This window comes from Plutella xylostella, chromosome 27, assembly GCF_932276165.1.
Source record: "Plutella xylostella chromosome 27, ilPluXylo3.1, whole genome shotgun sequence".
NCBI classification, from domain to species: domain Eukaryota; kingdom Metazoa; phylum Arthropoda; class Insecta; order Lepidoptera; family Plutellidae; genus Plutella; species Plutella xylostella.
In genome coordinates, this window is record NC_064007.1 from 807,940 (window position 1) to 830,377 (window position 22,438).

The 22,438-nt window shown below is 38.5% G+C and overlaps 3 protein-coding genes and 2 non-coding genes across 5 annotated transcripts; 3 read left to right on the top strand and 2 right to left on the bottom strand.

Moving 5' to 3' along the window:
- Positions 1-11,355: 11,355 nt before the first annotated feature.
- LOC119691862 lies at positions 11,356-11,474 on the top strand. The gene has a single exon (XR_005254037.1). It is a non-coding gene; the product is annotated as a 5S ribosomal RNA (ribosomal RNA).
- Positions 11,475-11,831: 357 nt separating this feature from the next.
- LOC105388674 (phospholipid scramblase 1) lies at positions 11,832-12,706 on the top strand. Its single transcript, XM_011559630.3, has one exon. The coding sequence runs from the start codon at positions 12,008-12,010 to the stop codon at positions 12,632-12,634; it is 627 nt and encodes a 208-aa protein (XP_011557932.3). The 5' UTR covers positions 11,832-12,007; the 3' UTR covers positions 12,635-12,706.
- A 785-nt stretch (positions 12,707-13,491) lies between these two features.
- Positions 13,492-13,610, bottom strand: LOC119691863. The gene has a single exon (XR_005254038.1). It is a non-coding gene; the product is annotated as a 5S ribosomal RNA (ribosomal RNA).
- A 314-nt stretch (positions 13,611-13,924) lies between these two features.
- On the bottom strand, positions 13,925-14,695 carry LOC105388668 (alpha-crystallin A chain). Its single transcript, XM_038110370.2, has one exon. The coding sequence runs from the start codon at positions 14,589-14,591 to the stop codon at positions 14,004-14,006; it is 588 nt and encodes a 195-aa protein (XP_037966298.2). The 5' UTR covers positions 14,592-14,695; the 3' UTR covers positions 13,925-14,003.
- Positions 14,696-19,750: 5,055 nt separating this feature from the next.
- Hsp90 (heat shock protein 83) lies at positions 19,751-22,107 on the top strand. The gene is given in 1 exon segment (NM_001309114.1): positions 19,751-22,107. A coding segment is annotated over 1 exon segment (2,154 nt). The 5' UTR covers positions 19,751-19,871; the 3' UTR covers positions 22,026-22,107.
- Positions 22,108-22,438: the final 331 nt, after the last annotated feature.

Genomic DNA, 22,438 nt, shown 5'->3' on the forward strand with positions numbered 1-22,438 from the left:
ATATAGGTGTGCTCGAGTGAGTATGTGCAACTGTGGGACAGCCTTCGGTTCGCTGGACAGCATGAAAAGAATAAAAAATCTTAATTGTTTACTACCTGTAAAAATTATAAAAGAATAACAAAGCAAAAAATCTTCATACTTACACGAAAACTAGCTATTTTCTACATATTGCCGAAAAACATCTCAAGGCCAAAAGTAGCGCCGCAAACACCCTGTACAGCCGCCAGAACTAGGAAGCGAGGGGGTAAGTACACACTCCCCGCCGGGGGGGGAGTACATGGCAAATACGCGAAAGCAATAGGACTTTTAAAAATTCTCCAGAAATATGATTTATGTGTTGACGGCGCTCCTCCCGCCCAAGGCCGGCCTGATTCGATTTTTAAACCGCCCGGGCTTCGCGAATTTTTTTTTCACATTTAAAAAAGGAATTTTCTTCGTCTTCATTTATTGTTTTTTTCTTTAAAACCGGGTCATCCCGAGATTGATGGCGCGGCGTTGATTCCAAATTTAAATTTCGGTTTAGTTTTTTCTTCTTTTGCGGCGCGTTGCGCGACTGTTATTCTGAGGTTTTAAGTTTGAGCTCGCTGTGAAAGCGATGGCCGATGTATCACAAACAAAATTTTATTTTAGTTCCGTCAAAACTCAGATTTTGATTGCGTAGCTAATGATATAGTTGTTTTCGTTTAATCGCTTAATTTTTAATATTATGTGCTTACAGAATCGCTACAACTTCCTAAAGGAGAGTACTTATACGTTTAATATCGTAACTATTCAGTAATCTGTGATATAACTGACTCAGTATTTTTTTAACATCAGAGGCTATGTAATAACATTTAATAACTATAATGAAAGTTACTACTTATAATAAGTACCTACTTGGCGAATTATATTTTTTTTATCATTATCACATCTCATAACTAATATATTCGGATGAAAAAGAAACTTATTTCTTAGTCCAGAAAAACAGTAAGTAATAAAAAGTACATATATCTTATAGAGCGAAAGAATATATTTTACAAACCAACAAAAAGAACCTACTTTAAGTAGAGAGGGGGAAATCTTTAATATTTTCAGCGATCGTTGCCAATCTTCCTTAGGGTGGTGTCGAGCATGAAAACTTTCATGAAAAAAAATCAGTAAGATATGTTGAAAATGTATTTAAAAACGTATTACAAGTGAATGGTACACATTATGTATTATTTTAGACTTGTAAGGTAAACCATCTAGTCTTGCACCATAAATTTAAACGCTACTTTTAAATACAGAACTTGTAAGTATTCGAACCCGGGACACGGTGGTAACGTTAACTCTTTGAGCCTGAGGGCCGGTAACTGACCTCGGCCATTCAAATGAGGATCGAGCAAAAAGGTTGTGTAGGTACACGTACCTCCGCCCGGAAAAGGTTGACGACACCAGAATCATTCTTATGCTGAAACTGAGCTATGTTTTTTTTTTAAATTATAGCCAAAAATCATAATTACTTATTTTTAAAAAGGAACTTAATAAAACTAAAACCCGCTGAAAATTATAGGTACTTACCAAAAAAAATATTATTAAGCCAAAATTATGAAAAAAATATATTAATCAATTAATATACTCTAAAAATCATTCCCCCCTTATAACTCAGTTTTAGCTAACGAGACTGCAAAGTATTTTCGTTGTGGAGAGAGTTTTGCTACGGGGCGGCGTAGCGAGGCTCGTAGCAAGTCGTAGCGCGTAGCACGCGTAGCGCGGGGTTTGTAGCACCCCCGTAGCACATCATAAAATTATTTTCAGCTAAGATTATTGCTGTGACAGTTCATGTTTTTTTCAAATTATGTGTCAAATTTTACATTTCATTGGATACGCGACTCGTATAATAACCCCCGGATTCTTAGAACTTTTTGAATTGACGTTGTGATATACGAATTTCAACTTTTTGACTGAAGTAAAGAGTCGAAACTCGTGTGTTTGTAAGTTAATTTAACCTTGCTGTAAATATACAATACGGTCTATGAATTTGAGAAGTCTTTAGACAAAATAATTTTAGATTTTTTCAAACTAGCTATTTATAATTATGTTCATCATAGCTGTAATAAAAAACGACTCGGTTTTTACCGGAAAGTACCCAATTTTCGACCACTCGCTTTTAAAATCATCTTTCAGTAGCATGTCATAATGCCATAATAATGGGCCCAATTTGCAATGCATTTTGGCAAGATCGTCGAAAGTCGTAAGTTCTAGAATTCGAGCTCAGTAACACCATAGACATACATAGTACAAAGTTAAACATTAACAAACAAAATGTCTATTTACTCATACTAGATGGTTCAAGTTTTTCACAAACCATTTACTTTCCGCGCGAGGCCACGAATCTATAAATGTATGTGATATTTACATAAGACGTCGGAGACGTTCCCCGCATGCCCACCAGTCCCACCACCAGTTTACAAACTTATATACCTACTTAAGTAAATAATACGTCATATATGTTACCTCACTTACTCACTTATGGTGCCGAAACATGGACGCTCACAAAGACATGCATGCACAAAATTAAAGTAGCACAACGAGCCATGGAGCGCACCATGCTAGGCATCTCGCTAGTGGACCGTATCCCGAACGTAGAAATTCGACGCAGGACAAAGGTTGAAGACGTTGGGAGACGGATCACGAAGCTGAAGTGGAGATGGGCAGGGCATCTGGCAAGGCGGCAAGACGGCAGATGGACCAAGGCAGTGTCGGAGTGGTGGCCAAGGGAGGGACGGCGATCAGTCGGTAGACCGCCGACCCGTTGGTCCGATGACATTAGGAGAGTGACTGGACCAAACTGGATGAGTGTAGCACAGGACCGTGGGACTTGGCATAACATGGAGGAGGCCTATATCCTGCAGTGGGTTGACATAGGCTGATGATGATGATGATATGTTTATATGTGTAAGAACTATCAAAGTCATCATCAGTTAAGAAAGGGTGGGATGGACATAGGCCTCTGTATAGGCCTGAAACAGGGGCTACTATAATACCTAGCCTGACGTCAGCTTTCCTCATCCAGCCACTACCGGATACCACCGCTGCCATATGTATGCTCGATCTTCGTATGAAATACCACAATAAGGTTAAGCCCCAATTTCTCCATAGTCGGTTATCTAACCGACCAGGGATTGGTTAATCAATTATACGTCATCTCCGTATAAAATTCGTGACAGATGTGTCAAAAGTCAACCACTAATACCTGGTTATGCTGTAACCGACTATGGAGGAATTGGCACTAAACCTCTTTTATCCGGTTTTAACATGGTATTTGACAAAGTCATGAACAACAAATGCTGCTTTCCAAAAAGCAACATACTCAAGACTCAAGACATAGTATACACTAAAAGCAAACGTATATCAGTCCTATTTTTCTGTTAAAAATGAAATGTAGTTCGGCATTTCAGGATTTCATTCCCGCATGACCTATTTTCATACTCGACGTATGACGAAACTTTTCGCCTGAAAATCATATTTTTTTCACAAAATTGAAACGCCCGCTCTTTATATTAGATTTTGATTTCTTTTTCAATTTTCCTTATGCGATGTTTTGCTCATGTGTTCGTATTTATTGTACTACCTACATGTTTTATATATAATGTTATTTACTTCAGTTTTTCAGATGTAAGGGTAGGTAGGTACTTAGTAGAACATAGAGTTAAATTATGAGATTGATACTTGTTTCCAAAAAACAATTTAAGTACAATCTGTAATAAAGTATAATGTAAACTATTATTTTTTGTTTGCCAAGACTATACTACTGTAATGTACCACAAAAAGGGTAAACCATGTTTAAACGGCGTTCATCACGGTGTTCAACATCTTAAACATCCGTTATTGTGGTAATAAGACCGTTATTCAAGATTAATCTCATATCGTAAAGGCTACATGGAATGTATAAAACGTTATACCTATCTTTTAGGCATTTAGTAAGTTCCAACTTAGTTGAGGGTTGTGTACTCATATTCGCATGTTTTCATTTGCTACTTTACAATTAATACTGATCTAAGTGTCTGATTCGTTATACGTTAAGTTTAGTCACTGCACTAGCTTAGCATCGATTAGCTTTGGATTTAGATGTTACCAAACCAGATTGACGATCCAGTACGGTAGAATACCAGCCAAGTCTAATCTGATTGATAAATGGTCTACCACGCCAAACATCCAGCCCACCAAACTTTCATTATAAACCTCTGAAAAAGAAACTAATTAAGGCGCTATAACCTTCCAAAACGAAAACAATAAACTTGGAATGGTTCGGGGACGCCGCGCCGTTCCGCTGCCACTGACATACATTCCTCTTACTCTAAACTATCTACTATCTCATGCCACCCCCCCCCTACCCCACTGTACGTCTGTGTGTATAAAAATTCTCGCAGCCCCCACCCCCCCTTTCACGGTTCTAATTTTTGGGGAATTCGGGGCATATTCGTAAATATGAAATGGAAAAAATATTTCCCGGTGCACGCGAGTTTGAACTGTACAGCTGTGGGTTTAAGGAGGCTTTTGCGGTGGGGGGAAGTTGGAAAAAAAATTACTTCATATGTCGTCCTTAAGACGGAACGCCGCGTTTCGTATGTGTGTTTGGACAAGAAATGCTTGGAGTCGATATTTTAGTTAGACTAAACTTTTTAAACACTAGATGCTTATTTTAATCTGAAATTAGTCATCTATTCTAACTCACACAACACAGTAACTGACACACATAATACTGTTAAGTAGCAACATTGTCACTGTAGGAAAATAGGAATAAAATAACATTCTGCACGGTTATTCTGTAAAGAATCATCCTGGATGTCTAGGAGCATCGATGTATGTGAATTATGGTGAATGTCAGAACATGACTTGAGATTCACCTATCTATTTTTAGTGTGTGTCACTAACTGCCAGTTTCAATAACTCTATGTATAGTGCCACAATCTTATCTGTTCCGGTGGCGACTTCGCTGTGATCGAATCCAGTGATGCCATCGATTAAATTTTGCCTATTTCTGGTTTAAACGACAATGCATTTCTGCTATTACCTATTGTTATAATTAGGTACTTACATTCATAAGTATAGATAAATCAAAATATAGGGTCGATAGTAAATGAAAGAGGATATAATATATCAAACGACATTTGTTGTATGGAAAATTTGTCCACGGCGAACAGAAATAAAATTAGTTCTGATTATGTTCTGATATAGGAGATTAAATCTAGATTACAATGGTATAGGTAATATATGTGGGTCGTGGGAATAACGAGATACGACTTAAAAAAAACTATTAATTATTATTTTTGAACACTTTATTTAACATTTTTAAAGTAAATAGAAACAAGAGCATACAATTAAAAGAAATTCAGACAGTGTGCAAAGGTTAATTCATCATCATCATCATCACGACCCATCACGTCCCCACTGCTGGGGCACGGGTCTCCTTCCAAAGGCTAATTGCCAAAAAGCAATTTCTTTCAGCCAACTCTTGATAGGTTGGGAAATCAATGACATGTCATAAATCATCATTATTTCGTCTAAAATCGCTGCAGGTGCGAGAAATTCTTCTTGGTATACTGCATAAGATTTAAAGTATCATGTCATGTCCTCACACCTGTAATCAAAGAAAAATAAAGATTATATACTTTTCATCACGAGTATCACGACTATTCACGACCTATCCCGTCCCCACTGCTGGGGCACGGGCCTCTCCGCTCTCGGGAAAATATTTAATAAAATTACATGGAGTATATGGGTAAAATTATTCGTCATATTTGGCAACACTAACCTGTAGCCGCTGCAACTCGTTCTTCCAATTTTTCAAACGGAATTAAAGGCGCCTGAATATGTTATTCTTCCTGCATAAAAGCCAATATATACAGGGTGTCCCAAAAGTCAACGTCATCCCTTAAAGGGCTGATAGGTCAGCTCATGAGAGGCCAGAATATCACAATATGACCTTAATAAAAACTCGATAATTTTCGAGATATTTACACTTTTATAAATTTGCTGAAAATCGACACCTTGGATCAGTTTTTTGCGTGCCGCCGGTACAAATATCCATATTGTTAGAATTTGTTTGGTGTTGCATCACCCTGTATAGCCCTGCTATTGATCGCAGTCAAAAAAAATATCGAGTAATGCTGTATGTTTAAAAAAAACACGGTTTTCAAAGTCATAAAAGGTAATCGTATTTTTTTATAAACAACTTTGACTCTACATACTGTAAAAAAAATATACCACGCAAACCTGGCACCTTATTTGAAAAGATTGCTCATTTAATGCAGTTTCCAAAATGGTATGAAACGTTGCTATTGTTTCAATTAACAAAAAAGTTATTGCTATTTTAGTATAAAACGACCTCGATGTAAAATTGTTTGAAGGAAATTTATATGACTGAATTTATTAAGGGTAAGTCATGTTGGAATGAGTAAAAGTAAAATAGAAGGTGGGGTCAGCCGTGGTAACATAGATGACGCAAAAATTGCTAAGAAAAAACTTACCAAACTCTTATAAAACATATTTTGCGTTTTTTACACCTTATTTAAAAAAACAAACATTTATTATAGACTTTTATTTTTTTTCTCAAAATTATAACACCACATTATTATAGTAAGTGCATAATCAGCAAAAAATAATACTCATTAATGGTCATACTCATAATTTTGAGAGTTTGATTTTGTTTAACAATAACTTTAAAATAAATAACAAGTAATGTTAATGACAAACTGATCTATCCCTTTTTTGGATACTGTGGGTGTACAATGTACATGTGTAAGCGTTTTACTTGTACAATATCACATATTAGCACTACTTAGGAATGTACGTTACCATGCGCTACATTTATGGGGAATGTGGAGTTGCTATAGTCCACTTTTTTCGAGAAAGATACTCAAAATGCGTTTTTTTTTATTAACTGTGACAACGTTGTCTCTTTTCCCACTCCCGGCCACACCACCTATTTTACTTTTAGTCATTCCAACATGACTTACCCTTAATAAATTCAGTCAGATAAATTTCCTTCAAACAATTTTACATCGAGGTCGTTTTATACTAAAATAGCAATAACTTTTTTGTTAATTGAAACAATAGCAACGTTTCATACCATTTTGGAAACTGCATTAAATGAGCAATCTTTTCAAGTAAGGTGCCAGGTTTGCGTGGTATATTCTTTTTACAGTATGTAGAGTCAAAGTTGTTTATAAAAAAATACGATTACCTTTTATGACTTTGAAAACCGTGTTTTTTTTAAACATACAGCATTACTCGATATTTTTTTTGACTGCGATCAATAGCAGGGCTATACAGGGTGATGCAACACCAAACAAATTCTAACAATATGGATTTTTGTACCGGCGGCACGCAAAAAACTGATCCAAGGTGTCGATTTTCAGCAAATTTATAAAAGTGTCAATATCTCGAAAATTATCGAGTTTTTATTAAGGTCATATTGTGATATTCCGGCCTCTCATGAGCTGACCTATCAGCCCTTTAAGGGATGACGTTGACTTTTGGGACACCCTGTATAGTACTACTTTTCTTGCATCACATTACAGCGCTTTTGGCATTATTTCACCCAGAAAATCACAAAACAAATAAAATAACGTAGCGTCAGCCTCTTCGCAGAAATTGACAACTCAAATAACGCACAGAGTATGAAATGACGTTTGACAATGACGTCTCGTTAGTTGCACATTTTGACCACCGGAACAGATAAGATTGTGGCACTATACCGATGACTGGTAGTTATTTTCATAATATTTTGACACATTAAAAGTTACAACCTGTCAAAATCGTATGAAAGTAACTATCAGTCATTGGTAGATTGAGTTATTGAAACTGGCAGTAAGTCACCACTAGGTCATATCATACACGACAGCATCACAAGTGAGATCTATGAAAAAAACCATATACTGAATCAGTCGACTATATTGTAAACTGACATTTAATTTTCATCAAACGCAAAACAATCCAAGGTCACATTGAAGCCTGTATACATAGTTTAAACTTCTTACAAACAATCGTTCTTGTTGTAATTAGCTTTCAAACTTTTAAAAGTTTTTATTTAAAGTTACCTAGGTAGGTAGTGGAATTGTCCTGAAATATTACTCAAAAGCCTTCAGGAGTTTCCTTTGGTTTCGGTCACAGCTATTTAAAGTATCATAGCACCTTTAATTCTTTGTTACGAATCGGTAAATGCTGAAAATTATGAAAGAAACAGAGGTAACCTTTGAATCCTTTGCGGTATTACGAATGCCTTCGAGACCTCCGACATGATCGTCCACAAGTGACGTATCCACTGTTGTTTTGATAACATACGTCCACCCTGGGTAATGACTAATGACGCTTACCGGAAGGCCTAGCATGGGACTCAAGACGTGACAATTTTTTCCGTCGCACTCTCGATCGAGTGAGCGCGATGTAAAACTTTTGTCACGTCTTGGGGTGCGCGTCTTGCGCCCCGTGCTAGGCCTTTTGTACGGGTAATCCTTTCACCAAGGTGACAGAACCTAGTGCAATAGTGTTTGTCACCGACACACTTAGATGCGGTGCTGGTGACTATACAGTTGCTTTTAAAGGAAGATGATAATGATGATTCAATAGCTAGCATGTCATTTAAAACAATGGAACAGTACATTATACAAACAGGATAATACATTATTACCATAAATGACGATTGTTTGCTGGTTATTGAAGTATTGAATAGCATTATTAGAGCAGATACCTGATAGAATCTTATAGCGAATATTAGCCTATACAGGGTGTTAAAATGACTACGTTGGAACATCGTAGCAGTAGTAATAGTAGCTAGAGCTAATGGTACTAAATATGATAAGGCATTAAAAAACTTTTTATTAAATAGTTAGATACTTAGATGCAGGAAATTATTACATTTACCTAATTATATAATAATTTTATTATTATGTGCTATACACATGTTGTTTTACATACGAGTACTTATTAAAATAACTTTATTAACTTATTATTTTTTATCCGTTCCTGAGAACATGATAGGCAAGTCGAAAACATTTGAACAAGAGTCGCATCCACAGTTTTCCACTGCCATCACGAAACGATATATAGCCGTTGTATCTATGCGAACAAAATATATTATTGTATACATACGTACATGTACCTACTTCTATCATCTATAGTTTATTACTGTACAAACGCGCTATACAGAGAAATACAACCGCCTCAACTTTTCTATGTGTTAGTGTAATTTGCTAAGATTCTTAGCCACTTTCCTTTCCGTCGTTGCCAATCTAATTTAAACCTTATCGTAATTAAATCAGCTCTATATGATGTAACGTTTTATGAGCTAGAAAATGATGGGACCTAAGTAAGAATCTATGTATATTTTTGCGAGTAAACAGCGCTTAGATCGTAGCAGTACGTTTGCAGTGGCGTATATCTATCACATACCTATGCCTATGTTATATCCTTGGGGGGGAAACTCAATTAAAGATTTTTCTCGTAATAAGAAGACGGCGGAATGAGTTCGTATTATATTTTTGCCTTTTGTTAATGCGTGGTGGGTTTCTTCTAGAATTTCGTTTTGGTTTTATCGAAATGGATGTACCTACTTAATTGGTATGAGAGATATTCGGGCGTAGATTTGAATCAGGCTAGTTGCTAGGTTATTAGTATTACATAATAACCTAATAGATAACTCAACTTGAATGCTGATAGTATCTAAATAAATAATAATTTATTTCATAGCCAAACTTAAACTTAATTACAAAAAAACAAAGTTAACAAGCATAGATTTAATATTTTTCAAATATTTATTTACAATCTGAACAAAATATTACCGATTTTAGTTGGTATAATACTGATGCTCTGTTAAATGTACTTCAATGTTGCAGGAGGCGTCATTAAGTTAGCCTTTTCCGTTTTGGAGTAAATTGATGCTTTTCTAAGTGGAATCTTTTCATTGCCCGTGAGTGTATCACATTGGAAAATACACTCAAGAGCAATGAAAAGGTTCCAGTGATATATCACCAAATTACTGCTAAACAGAAAGGGCCAGCCATGATGCAATTTTTTTTTATCAATGAAGATTCATAAACTCGTATAAATTCACACACATTGCAATATATTGGCGTATATCTACATAGATAAAGACACCATGCCGCCGCGGCTGGTACAGTCTATTCACAGGGTGTCCAGAGTAGGTACTCAGGAGCTTGACGGTAAGCGACATGTTTGACACAAAACTGATGACTTCACGATTCAAACTGACATTCGTGTTATACCTTCAGGAAACAGGGGCGCTACCGCGAAATCAAAACGAAGTAACATTTACGAAATAATTAGTTACTCAAATTCAATACAATTTGAATCCGAAAATCTTTGTCAAAACTAGTTAACTAGTGTGGTATTTACTAGTGCTTATTTAATTTTATCTTGTTATAAGTTTTGTGTTAAATTGTATTAGTTATATATTCATAATCTTATTAAATAAATATTTCTATACAAAATTGTCAAAAAATAAATAAAAAACTAGGATATGTTATTACATCTGATTTATTAAATAAAATTAACATTTTAGTTCCCCAACGTCAAATCCGCCGTAAGTTAATTTTGCATGTGCCGTTGGTTCATACGAATTACCGTCGAAACTCATTTCTTTTAAGAGCATCCCACCTGTTTAACTCACTGGCAATAGAATGCAGTGATATTGATTTATTCAATAGTGATGTCAAGAGCATTTATTATTTCTTAACTGATAAGTTTAATTCTAAGTTTGTCTAGCTTTTATTTGTGTTGCAATTATTTTACCTTTAAGGATATAGGTTTTAATTTTTATTAAAATTCAATTCGTAATTGGTTGTACCAACAGCGGCTTCCCTGGCTTTTTTTTAAATTTGTAAGTTATTAGTGAAAACTTTTAATTGGCTTTTTGTTTTTTACTTTTTGCTATATATGATAAATGTGTTAGCTGTAAGTTTTCTTAAATAAATAAATAAATAAATACATAAAATACTTATGTTAACTATAGGGTGCCGCGCCGTTGCCGTACCTATAGGTTATGCATTATGAGGGCTAGCGTTAGGTGTTGTGTTAAATGTGTCAGTTTATAAGTTTCTAGGTTAAAATATAGTGGAAATAAGACAGATTTTAATTTTTTAAGTAAGTACAATAAATAAGCAATGATTAAAATAAATCGTAAACTTTTTTTATTATACTGCTATAAGTACTAATACTATGCACACCTTCACAGAAACTGTTTGAACTCTGGGACATATTTTATTCAACCAAATAAGTATTTCAAACTTATACAACCCCTCTTTGGTGTTTGAAGTGATGCTAGGAAGCATATTCATGCTGATGATATTGATTCTGTATTTCACGACCACTATCGTCAACGTCCATACCATGTTGAAAACACCGGTTCTCGTCCGATCACCGAAGTTAAGCAACATCGGGCGCAGTCAGTACTTGGATGGGTGACCGCCTGGGAACACTGCGTGTCGTTGACTTTTTGCATTTTATTGCTGTTTTTTATTATAAATGTTATATTTTAAGCAATCTTAAATTATATATTTATATAAATAAATAAATATGTTTAGTTATTTTATTTTTGTATTTTTCAAGTTGCTACTATTTTCGATCTAATGAATGCTAAGATCTAAGTTTTTCTGTAACTGCAACATGTTACATCATACCTTCTGCCTTTTCCAATTTCATAAAACACCTAAAAATGCCAAACCCTGGAAATCCTGGAATAAGGAGGATAAGTTTTGAAAGACCTCTGGGTACTCAACCTTCTTGTAGAGATCATAGACCAGTTTCTTCTACTATAGTCCATGTCTTCCTCTATGGTAAAAATCTATAATCTGTCATAAATAATAATACCTTCAAAACATTAACTTGACCATATATTTATACCTTACAGGAAGGCCGCAACACAACCAGAATGCTTCTAAAACCTCACAAATTTATCCAACCGCCTCTTCACGTGGCACCTTCCTAACACCGCCACATCCCGGCAGCACCTAGCCTTCGCCCAGCTATGAACATCATCGGCTTTCGGAAACCAGAGCAAGATGAACCAGCGTGGATGAAATGCCCTCCAGACAACGTGGAGTACCCAGGGCTGGCCTACTTCTGTCATCTGGACCAACTAACAGTCACGGACCAACCTGACGCCGTCCACGCCATCATAACCAAAGACGCTAACTGCTACACCATCTTCAACTCTTCAGGAGAGAAAGTATTCGTTGCTGTACAGGATAAAGACACGTGTCAGTACCAAGTCAAGGTCTTCAACAACTATGGGAACGAAATTATCGAGGTGAAGAGAAAAGTTGCTGTTGCTATTGAACAGGCACTCATTTGGGCCCCAAGCGGGACATTCGTAGCTACAGTTCAGCGGCAGATATCATTGTTCAAAACATTTTCGGTCAAAGATGGGGACAGACAAACGGTGTTTAAAGTCACAGCTGAAGGGTTAAGTTACGTGTTTAATATCATACATGATGGGGAAGTAATTGGTGTGATTAAGGAGACAGCTAGAGCTGAAGAGGATGAGAGTGATGAGAAGATGTTTACGGTGACTTTCCCGATAGATATGGAAGTGCAATTAAAGGCAGCTTTGCTGGGCACCTGTCTGCTCTTGGGGTATGTGAAAGGGTGGTGATTTTTGACAAATTAAGACGTGGTTTAATAGTTTCAAGTGATAATCAAGGTAATAAAGTTTCTTTATAATTTATATTGTTGTTACTCAGTTAGATCCTGTAGATGAAGTGGTTGAGTTTTTGAGAGCAACACATTTTTTCAGGGTCATGGTTAAAAATCTCGTAAATTGTAGACAGCGCCATCTACATCATCTTTACGGTAACAGCTTTAAAGGGAGCGTTCTACCTCACATACAGTTTATGAATAACCGTGCGTGGACATTTATTACACCCTTTGGTTGCTGGTTTCATATTTGTAACACAGATGGCAGGCACGGCTACTATTTAGTAAACTAAAAATACCTACGTAACGTAGTGTTTTTTTCCTCAGTGTTACCTACATAAAACATACCATTTGAAAAAGGCATCAATCCTGTTAATATTTAATAGGTGCCTACAGTATTCCAGTTCATAATTAAATATCTATTATATTGTAATTGTACCTACCTACCTCAAATCCCTGAGGAAACTAACCCCCTTATTCATAGAGAAGTTACAGAACGTTTTAACTAATAAACTGTTTTGTCCCTCTCCGACAAAGAACAATTTGATCTTTGACAGAGAGGGACAAAACAGTTTATTAGTTAAAACGTCTTGTAACTTTTCTATGAATAAGGGGGTAAGCTTCCACCTACCGTCCACATACCTACCTAACATAACAGCCTCACAGCTCACAGCATGTAATCTTCACTAGATCGAAGTAGGAGTTCGAAAAATCCTTGAATTAAATTCCTAAATGCCTATAATTTAGTTAATTTAGTTAAACATACAATGCTAAAAATATAAAATAGAATTTTAAAACTGCAATAAAAATGGAAAAAGTCAACGACACGCAGTGTTCCCAGGCGGTCACCCATCCAAGTACTGACTGCGCCCGATGTTGCTTAACTTCGGTGATCGGACGAGAACCGGTGTTTTCAACATGGTATGGACGTTGACGACTATGCGTAGGAAATACAGAATTAGTAGGTACGATGAACATAATATGTATGATTTATTATTATGACTTTCACTTTCAATCACCAAAGAGGGGTGGTATAAGTTTGGAAATAAGTAAGTACTTATTTGGTGAATGAATGTCCCACAGTATTCTAAAGTTCGTATTTTCTGTGAAGGTGAGTAATGAGCAATAGTACATATTATGTAGTTATGTAGGTAAATAGTTAAGAATACTTAAGTAGTAGTAAAATAAAAAAGTTTGAAGATTAATTTTAATCATTGTTTATTTATTGTTACATAATAAATCAAAATCAGTCTTATTCTTACTAGATTTTAACCTAGAAACTTAATACCTGGAAACTTACAAACTAACACATTAAACACAAACAAAACCTAACGTTTCCTGCGTTTCTGTTGCGGCGTCTTCACATCCTCCTCGGCGTCTCCATTGGTCTGATCTTCCACTTCCTGGTCTTCCACCTGCTTCCTCCTCACAGGGCCCGTGTGGGTGATGGGCACTGCCCGCTCTCCTTTACCAGTTGAAGCTTTAGGCGCCAGAATCGTCAACACCCCATCAGTAGACAGCTTGGACTCTACCGCCTCAGGGTTGCAGTCTTCAGGCAGGGTGTACCGACGCTTGAAAGACCTGGAGACGTAGCCATGGTCATCCTCCTTCTCTTCATGCTTCCCCTCGACCACGACGCAGCCGTCAACTGTCTTCACGGTGATCTCTTCCGGAGCAAAATGCTGCACGTCCAAGTTGACTTGGAACTTGTCTTTGTCGGCTTTGATGGTGGAGCCCACGTCTGGTAGCGTCAGGGAGGTTAAGGATCTCAAGGCGGGGTGCCCCAGGCGGCGCCGCGGTCGCAGCTGCGGACGGTCCAACAGAAGGTCCTCAAGATCGAAGCCTCCAAGTCCGAAGAAGTCGCGAGTACGCCGCGGGCGGATGTCGTAGTCCAACAAGTACGGTAGAAGTGCCATTTCTCACAAATTATGTGGTATTTCGCTTGGTTGAATTGAAATTCGCTTTGTGCTTAGCTTTCCTCGAGTTGCTCTCTTCGCTTGCTTGTTTCACTATGAGTGAGTGGCGCTGGCGTCAGCGTTTTATATGATTCTCCGCCATAGATAGAAATGTCTCGAAAAGTCTGGAAAAGACTCGGACGAACTAGAAGATTTACTGCCATCTGTTATCAAGTAGATGACAAATTTCGCCATCTTTTGGATAAATGTCAAACTACGTTCTAAACTAGTATATAATCGTGATACTTAGTTTAGCTACTGAACAATAGATGGCGCTGATTTAATATTTTTTTCTTGATAATGTTATTTAAATCTTTAAAACGATATAAGTAGTATTGTTAGGTAAGTATAAATATTTATATATATTTTTAAATAAAATATTTCATTTTTTTATTACCTACAAAGCGTTCTGGCAGCAGTAGTAGAGTAGGCATTTGGCAGCAGGCAGCTGGCAAGTTAACCTACTCCCCCACAGATGTCACTAGGTGTATGAATATGAATGAAATGAAAACAAACCGGCCGGCACGCCATCGCCACATGGGTTGTACGAAATTTCTAGATTTATCTAGATAATAATGTAAGCTAGCTAAAGGTAGGGACCTAGAAATTGTAAGTTCATAAGTAGGTACCTATATTATTCTAGGGATTTGTGTTAATTAATCATAATAATTTAGTTCGCGCTACCACTACGGCAAAGAGGGTTATTATGGGGATCGTATGAATAAGTACCTAGTAGGTAGGCACTTATAGGTATTATTATACTTACTTACATTACTCAGGTAAGTACTTATTCAGTTTTTTTAACTCATTAATTAATAGAATAAGCAGGTATTATACATTTTAGTAAGTACTTACTATCAAAACTACATGCCTTTTTGCAAGCTCCACGTGTCGTCATGTCAATGTCGGTCAGTGATACGCTATCTAGATATCGCTATGATTCAAATTTACTTGATGACGCAACCTAATTAAATCTTGATGAATCTAACTTTATTTCTCGCATAGCCCATACAAAATATACTTACATTAGCCCTATGACAGCTGACAAATCCATAAGTAAATTTTATTTGTCATTTGATAGTTTTAAAGGGAAAATCGCCTTTATTTTTAGGGCATAAGGATCTGTCATTCAAACATCATAGGGCTCATGTCATGGTATATTTTACTACCTAAGTATAAACCATTGAACCAATATAACTACCTATATTACTTTATTATATTAGTTCAATGGTATAGTTATGCCCTATAGGCCTATATGAATGAATAGAATAACAGCATGCATGGCCTGTGGTGTTTATGTCGCAGCCGGATCGTATAATCCGCCGTATTACATTACGGCTAGTCGCATTACAAAACAGGGCCGCTTTGTAATGCGGCGGAACAACGTTTAGCCGTATTGAATACGGCTCAATGAAAATGTGCCGGATTGTATTCGACATTGTACGTCATTCAATACGGCTGGCCGTTATGTAATGCGGCGAGAGATTGGCCGCCGCTTTGAAAGTATTTAGTTTAGATGTTTTACACTCGTGGCGCTATTTGACATAACCACAATAATGGCGTTGGACACAGATATTTTATGATGATTAAAACGAAGAAATCGTGTTAAATATGTAAGTAAACAGTGACTTCTTTCTTACATAATTTATGTTCCGATCAATGCGGAACAGTGAAAAACGTACAAAAGTTACACTTATAATTATAACGCACATCAAACAGCTACGATGACTTGCGAAAGGTGGTTATGATTGGATGCGGAAAGCTATAGATCGCATCCAGTGGCGTGTTTTGAGAGAAGCCTACGTCCAGAAGTGATGATGATGATGATTAAGAATAATAATTCCAAAGATCCTACAATCTGAGTAGTGCCCATGGAACAGTATTTTGGATACTTTAATGGAAGTCCTTATGATAGATTTACTCTATTATGGTTACAAAATGGTTGTTAAACTACTGAAATCACAAAATTCATGACATGATCACCATACAATTTCAATTGTAGTACGATTTGGCTAAACGTGGGCCGACGTATTGAAGAACGTATCGAAATGACAATCCGGCTAAACGTTGATCCGCCGCATTACAAAGTGGCCCTGCTTTTGTAATTTGCAATGCGGCTAGCCGTAATGTAATACGGCGGATTATACGATCCGGCTGCGACATAAACCAAGTGATCATTATGTCGCAGCCGGATCGTATAATCCGCCGTATTACATTACGGCTGGCCGCATTACAACACAGGGCCGCTTTGTAATGCGCCGGATCAACGTTTAGCCGCATTGTCATTTCAATACGTTCTTCAATACGGCGGCCCACGTTTAGGCGCATCGTACTACTACTGAATTGTAGGGTAACCATGTCTATACTAAGCATGACATTACAGGTGAAGGATTTTTGTAATCATAATAGAGTAAATCTATCATATGGACTTCCATTAAAGTATCAAAATACTGTTAATGGGCACTACTCGGATTGTAGGATCTCCGGAATTATTATTCTTCATCATCAACATCTGGACGTAGGCCTCTCCCAAAGCACACCACTGGATGCGATCTACAGCATTCCACATCCAATCATAACCAGCCACCTTTTGCAAGTCGTCACCCCGTCTAGCCTGAGGGCGTCCCACACTACGTTTGCCTCGTCGCAGTCTCTTCAAGATCAAATAACCTTTGCCGGCCACATTTATATTTTTTGACCCAGTAGTATTATCTGGAAATCCGCCGACCAGCAGAATCCATGGTCACTTTAACTGATTGATGTATTCCGATCAATTAGGTTATAATTTATATAATCAATTATTTAATTTCACGTGAAAATTGTTCTTGAAGTACTGTTTACTAGCATATTTAACACGATTTCTTCGTTGTAATCATCATCAAATATCTGTATCCAACGCCATTATTGTTGTTATGTCAAGCAGCGCCACGAGTGTTAAAAAACAAAACTAAAATCTTTCAAAGCGGCGGCTAATCTCTCGCCGTATTACATAACGGCCAGCCGTATTGAATGACGCATGATGTCGAATACAATCCGGCGCATTTTCATTCAGCCGTATTCAATACGGCTAAACGTTGATCCGCCGCATTACAAAGCGGCCCTGTCTTGTAATGCGGCTAGCCGTCATGTAATACGGCGGATTATACGATCCGGCTGCGACAATTATATGCCAACAACAGTGGTGGATGGCATGGCCTATCACCAGCCTATGTCCAGCATTGAACTGATGAAGGGCTGATGATGATGATGGTGAGATGAGATAGCATAAGTAGGATAGTACTTAAACAATTTTTAGTGCCATACTATTGATTAAGTAAGTACTAGTTAGTAAGTTCTTCACTGACAATTACCTAGTTAGGTACCTACCTACAAAAACGTTGAAAATTAACGTTGTTTAATGGTTCCTAATAACTTTGTGGGAAGAAATTTAATAAATAAATAGGTACCTAGATGACAAATTTGTTGGGACGTTACCGTTGTTGGGAGTTTATTTTTTATCTAAACATACCTACTGTAATTTAGGAAATACTAGGTAGACATTGGATTAATTAAGTAAGAAGTACCTACGTTAATTACAGGAAGGTTAAGTTGTCAAATACCTACCTAGGTACCTATAGTTACTTAAATAAATTTAATGTTAAGTAGGTAGGTATGTATTTTTAGACAGTAACTAGGCACATTATAAACAGTTCCTACTAGGGTCTATCCATTTGAGAAGTAGAAGATGCAAGGGCTAGTATTTTTTTATTAAGTTAGTAAAGTATACCTACTGTACTTATATTCCTATACTAAAAAAATACAAATCAATAAAGTGACAGAAGATGCACAAAGTACATAAATCGGATGTTACTAGCGCTTAGAGCGGCCACTAGTCGTACTAATATCCGGATATTAATAGAATGTTCCAGAACAAATTAGTTTTAACCACATATCATAAAATATACGTAGTTATGTTTTAATTTTTGTACTGATTCATTAAATTTAAATTATTTATATTATTTTGTGATTAAAACAAACGGTATTTTCATTTATGGTGTATGAGAAAAAGCAATATTTCCAGAAGGTTCGCGAAAGTTCTAGAACAATTCCACAGAAACGACGACAGCGCTCCCAGTGATGAGTAGCGGTACTATTTTGTTAGGCAGGAGCAGCAAACCTTTTTCAACTGTCGTAAATTTTTAATACATTATTATTACTCTATTAATATTAGTTAATGTGCAATCCGTGAACTTTTTAAAAAGTGAATGAAATAATCGTTTAGCTTCATATCAAAAACGAATGTTCATTAATATAACTAAACTAAGAATAGCATGTTTGCAAATAAAATATGCTCAAAATACCGAAAATCCGTACCCTATATAGGACACAATTATCTTTCCCATGAATTTTTTTCCTTCCATTTTGTTTAAATTATAGGTATGTTAAATATTAATAATTAATATAGCGTCTATTTTATAAGTTTTGTTACAGTTTACATTTGAATGTGTGTTCGAAACAAATAAATGTTTCCTACGAGCTCTCTGACGTTTATTTGCAAGAATGATGAAATGATTATATTTATACTTTCCACAATCCATCGTGTTGCTCGCTTGTCAAATCTGACGTAACTTGTATGAGTCTGACAGATGTTTGAGTGTATCGTGGGGGTACTGACTGGTACCGTTGCAGTTCTGCCGTAAAGAGTAATATTATACAACAAATACCTAACATATAAATCTCACGAAGTTTTAAATAACTAACAGTTCCGTGCTAATTACTTACCTACTTTTAATTATTTTATGTACGATGCCAATAAAATTATCAATGCAATCAAACTTTATCGTTCATATTTTCATTGAAATTTCTTTGCATTCATATTAAATTAGTTGTAATCCAAAATGCGTCAATATTTCCAAAAATAAAACGCACGTGGTCGTTCGGTAAATTCTAGAACATGCGCAATCATTATCAGGCGTGGTATTGATCCCAAAAGTTTGCGACCTCTGCACAAAACTGCGCCAAGTCTAGAATATTCTACTCGCCTACAGATGTCGCCCCGCGTCTCGCGTCTATATAAACCATCTGACAGCTCCGCGCGGCATCATTTTGAGAATACAAAAAGCGAAGTCAAGTTGTGGTTCGAAGCGACTACAAAACACGTGCTATTTTAACTGAATTCGCGCTAGTCAAACGGTTTTCTGTGAAGAAGTTTACGTTTCCTGAATAAGTTTATTGTTAATTTGAAGAAAGAAAAGTGTCACAATGCCTGAAGAAATGCAAGCGCAGTCGGGAGAGGTGGAGACCTTCGCCTTCCAGGCGGAGATCGCCCAGCTCATGTCCCTCATCATCAACACATTCTACTCGAACAAAGAGATCTTCCTCCGTGAGTTGATCTCCAACTCGTCGGACGCGCTCGACAAGATCCGCTACGAGTCGCTCACCGACCCCTCCAAGCTCGACAGCGGTAAGGAACTCTACATCAAGATCATCCCGAACAAAGCCGAGGGCACGCTCACCATCATCGACACCGGTATCGGCATGACCAAGGCCGACCTCGTCAACAACCTGGGAACCATCGCCAAGTCGGGCACCAAGGCCTTCATGGAGGCGCTACAGGCCGGCGCCGACATCAGCATGATCGGGCAGTTCGGAGTGGGTTTCTACTCGTGCTACCTCGTGGCGGACCGCGTGACCGTGACCTCCAAGCACAACGACGACGAGCAGTACATGTGGGAATCCGCCGCCGGGGGCTCCTTCACCATCCGCTCCGACGCCAGCGAGCCGCTCGGCCGCGGCACCAAGATCGTGCTGCACATCAAGGAGGACCTGACCGAGTACCTCGAGGAGCACAAGATCAAGGAGATCGTGAAGAAGCACTCGCAGTTCATCGGCTACCCCATCAAGCTGATGGTGGAGAAGGAGCGCGAGAAGGAGCTGTCTGACGACGAAGCCGAGGAGGAGAAGAAGGAGGAGGGCGAGGACGACAAGCCCAAGATCGAGGACGTCGGCGAGGACGAGGACGAGGACGCTAAGGACAAGAAGAAGAAGAAGAAGACGATCAAGGAGAAGTACACGGAGGACGAGGAGCTTAACAAGACCAAGCCCATCTGGACGCGCAACGCTGACGACATTACCCAAGAGGAGTACGGTGACTTCTACAAGTCGCTGACCAACGACTGGGAGGACCACCTGGCCGTCAAGCACTTCTCCGTGGAGGGGCAGCTGGAGTTCCGCGCGCTGCTGTTCGTGCCGCGCCGCGCGCCCTTCGACCTGTTCGAGAACAAGAAGCGCAAGAACAACATCAAGCTGTACGTCCGCAGAGTCTTCATCATGGATAACTGCGAGGACCTCATCCCCGAGTACCTCAACTTCATCAAGGGAGTCGTCGACAGCGAGGACCTGCCCCTCAACATCTCCCGAGAGATGCTGCAGCAGAACAAGATCCTGAAGGTGATCCGCAAGAACTTGGTCAAGAAGTGTCTCGAGCTGTTCGAGGAGCTGGCTGAGGATAAGGAGAACTACAAGAAGTACTATGAGCAGTTCAGCAAGAACCTGAAGCTGGGTATCCACGAGGACTCTCAGAACAGGAACAAGCTGGCTGACCTGCTGCGCTTCCACACATCCGCCTCTGGGGACGAGGCCTGCTCCTTCAAGGAGTATGTCTCCCGCATGAAGGAGAACCAGAAGCACATCTACTACATCACCGGAGAGAACAGAGACCAGGTGTCCAACTCCTCGTTCGTTGAGAGGGTCAAGAAGCGTGGCTACGAAGTAGTCTACATGACTGAGCCCATCGATGAGTACGTAGTACAACAGATGAGGGAGTACGACGGCAAGACCCTGGTGTCCGTCACCAAGGAGGGCCTCGAACTGCCCGAGGACGAGGAGGAGAAGAAGAAGCGCGAGGAGGACAAGGTCAAGTTCGAGAACCTCTGCAAGGTCATGAAGAACATCCTGGACAACAAGGTCGAGAAGGTCGTGGTCAGCAACAGGCTGGTGGAGTCTCCGTGCTGCATTGTCACTGCCCAGTACGGTTGGTCCGCCAACATGGAGCGCATCATGAAGGCGCAGGCGCTCCGAGACACCTCCACCATGGGCTACATGGCCGCCAAGAAGCACCTCGAGATCAACCCCGACCACTCAATCGTCGAGACTCTGCGGCAGAAGGCTGAGGTTGACAAGAACGACAAGGCTGTCAAGGACCTGGTCATCCTGCTGTATGAGACCGCTCTGCTGTCGTCCGGCTTCTCCCTGGACGAGCCCCAGGTGCACGCCTCCAGGATCTACCGCATGATCAAGCTGGGTCTGGGCATCGACGAGGACGAGCCCATCCAAGTGGAGGAGGCCAGCGCTGGGGACGTCCCGCCCCTGGAGGGAGACGGAGATGATGCATCCCGCATGGAGGAAGTCGACTAAACTCTAGTTCCGCCTATTAATCTAGATCTTTCTCTAGCCATGTTGTAATGGTGTCATTGTGATGTCTGATGAGGATGGAATGCAAGTGGAAGTGATTTATTTGTGCACTGGTGTACAGCCAAAGACTGATTTAGTTCAAAGAATTCCATAAAAATAAATGAACATGTTAACAAATTATTTCTCTGGTTTCCATTTCCTACCCCTTTCCATGATTATTGATAGGTAATTAGAATTAGGTAGGGTTTATATATTCACATTTTGCATTAATTTCTATGATTTAAAAATAATTAAATAATATTTCAATTATCTTTATTAAAAACATAAAAAGCAATAGTACTTTTTTATATTATTAAAATTTTAATAAATGTACTTAGAGAACATAGTTAGAGATATCACACTTCTATTCATCATAG

Excerpts from the sequence above, each read along its gene's own strand:
- LOC105388668 (XM_038110370.2), bottom strand. The coding sequence starts at position 14,591 with ATGGCACTTCTACCGTACTTGTTGGACTACGACATCCGCCCGCGGCGT.
- LOC105388674 (XM_011559630.3), top strand. The coding sequence starts at position 12,008 with ATGAACATCATCGGCTTTCGGAAACCAGAGCAAGATGAACCAGCGTGG.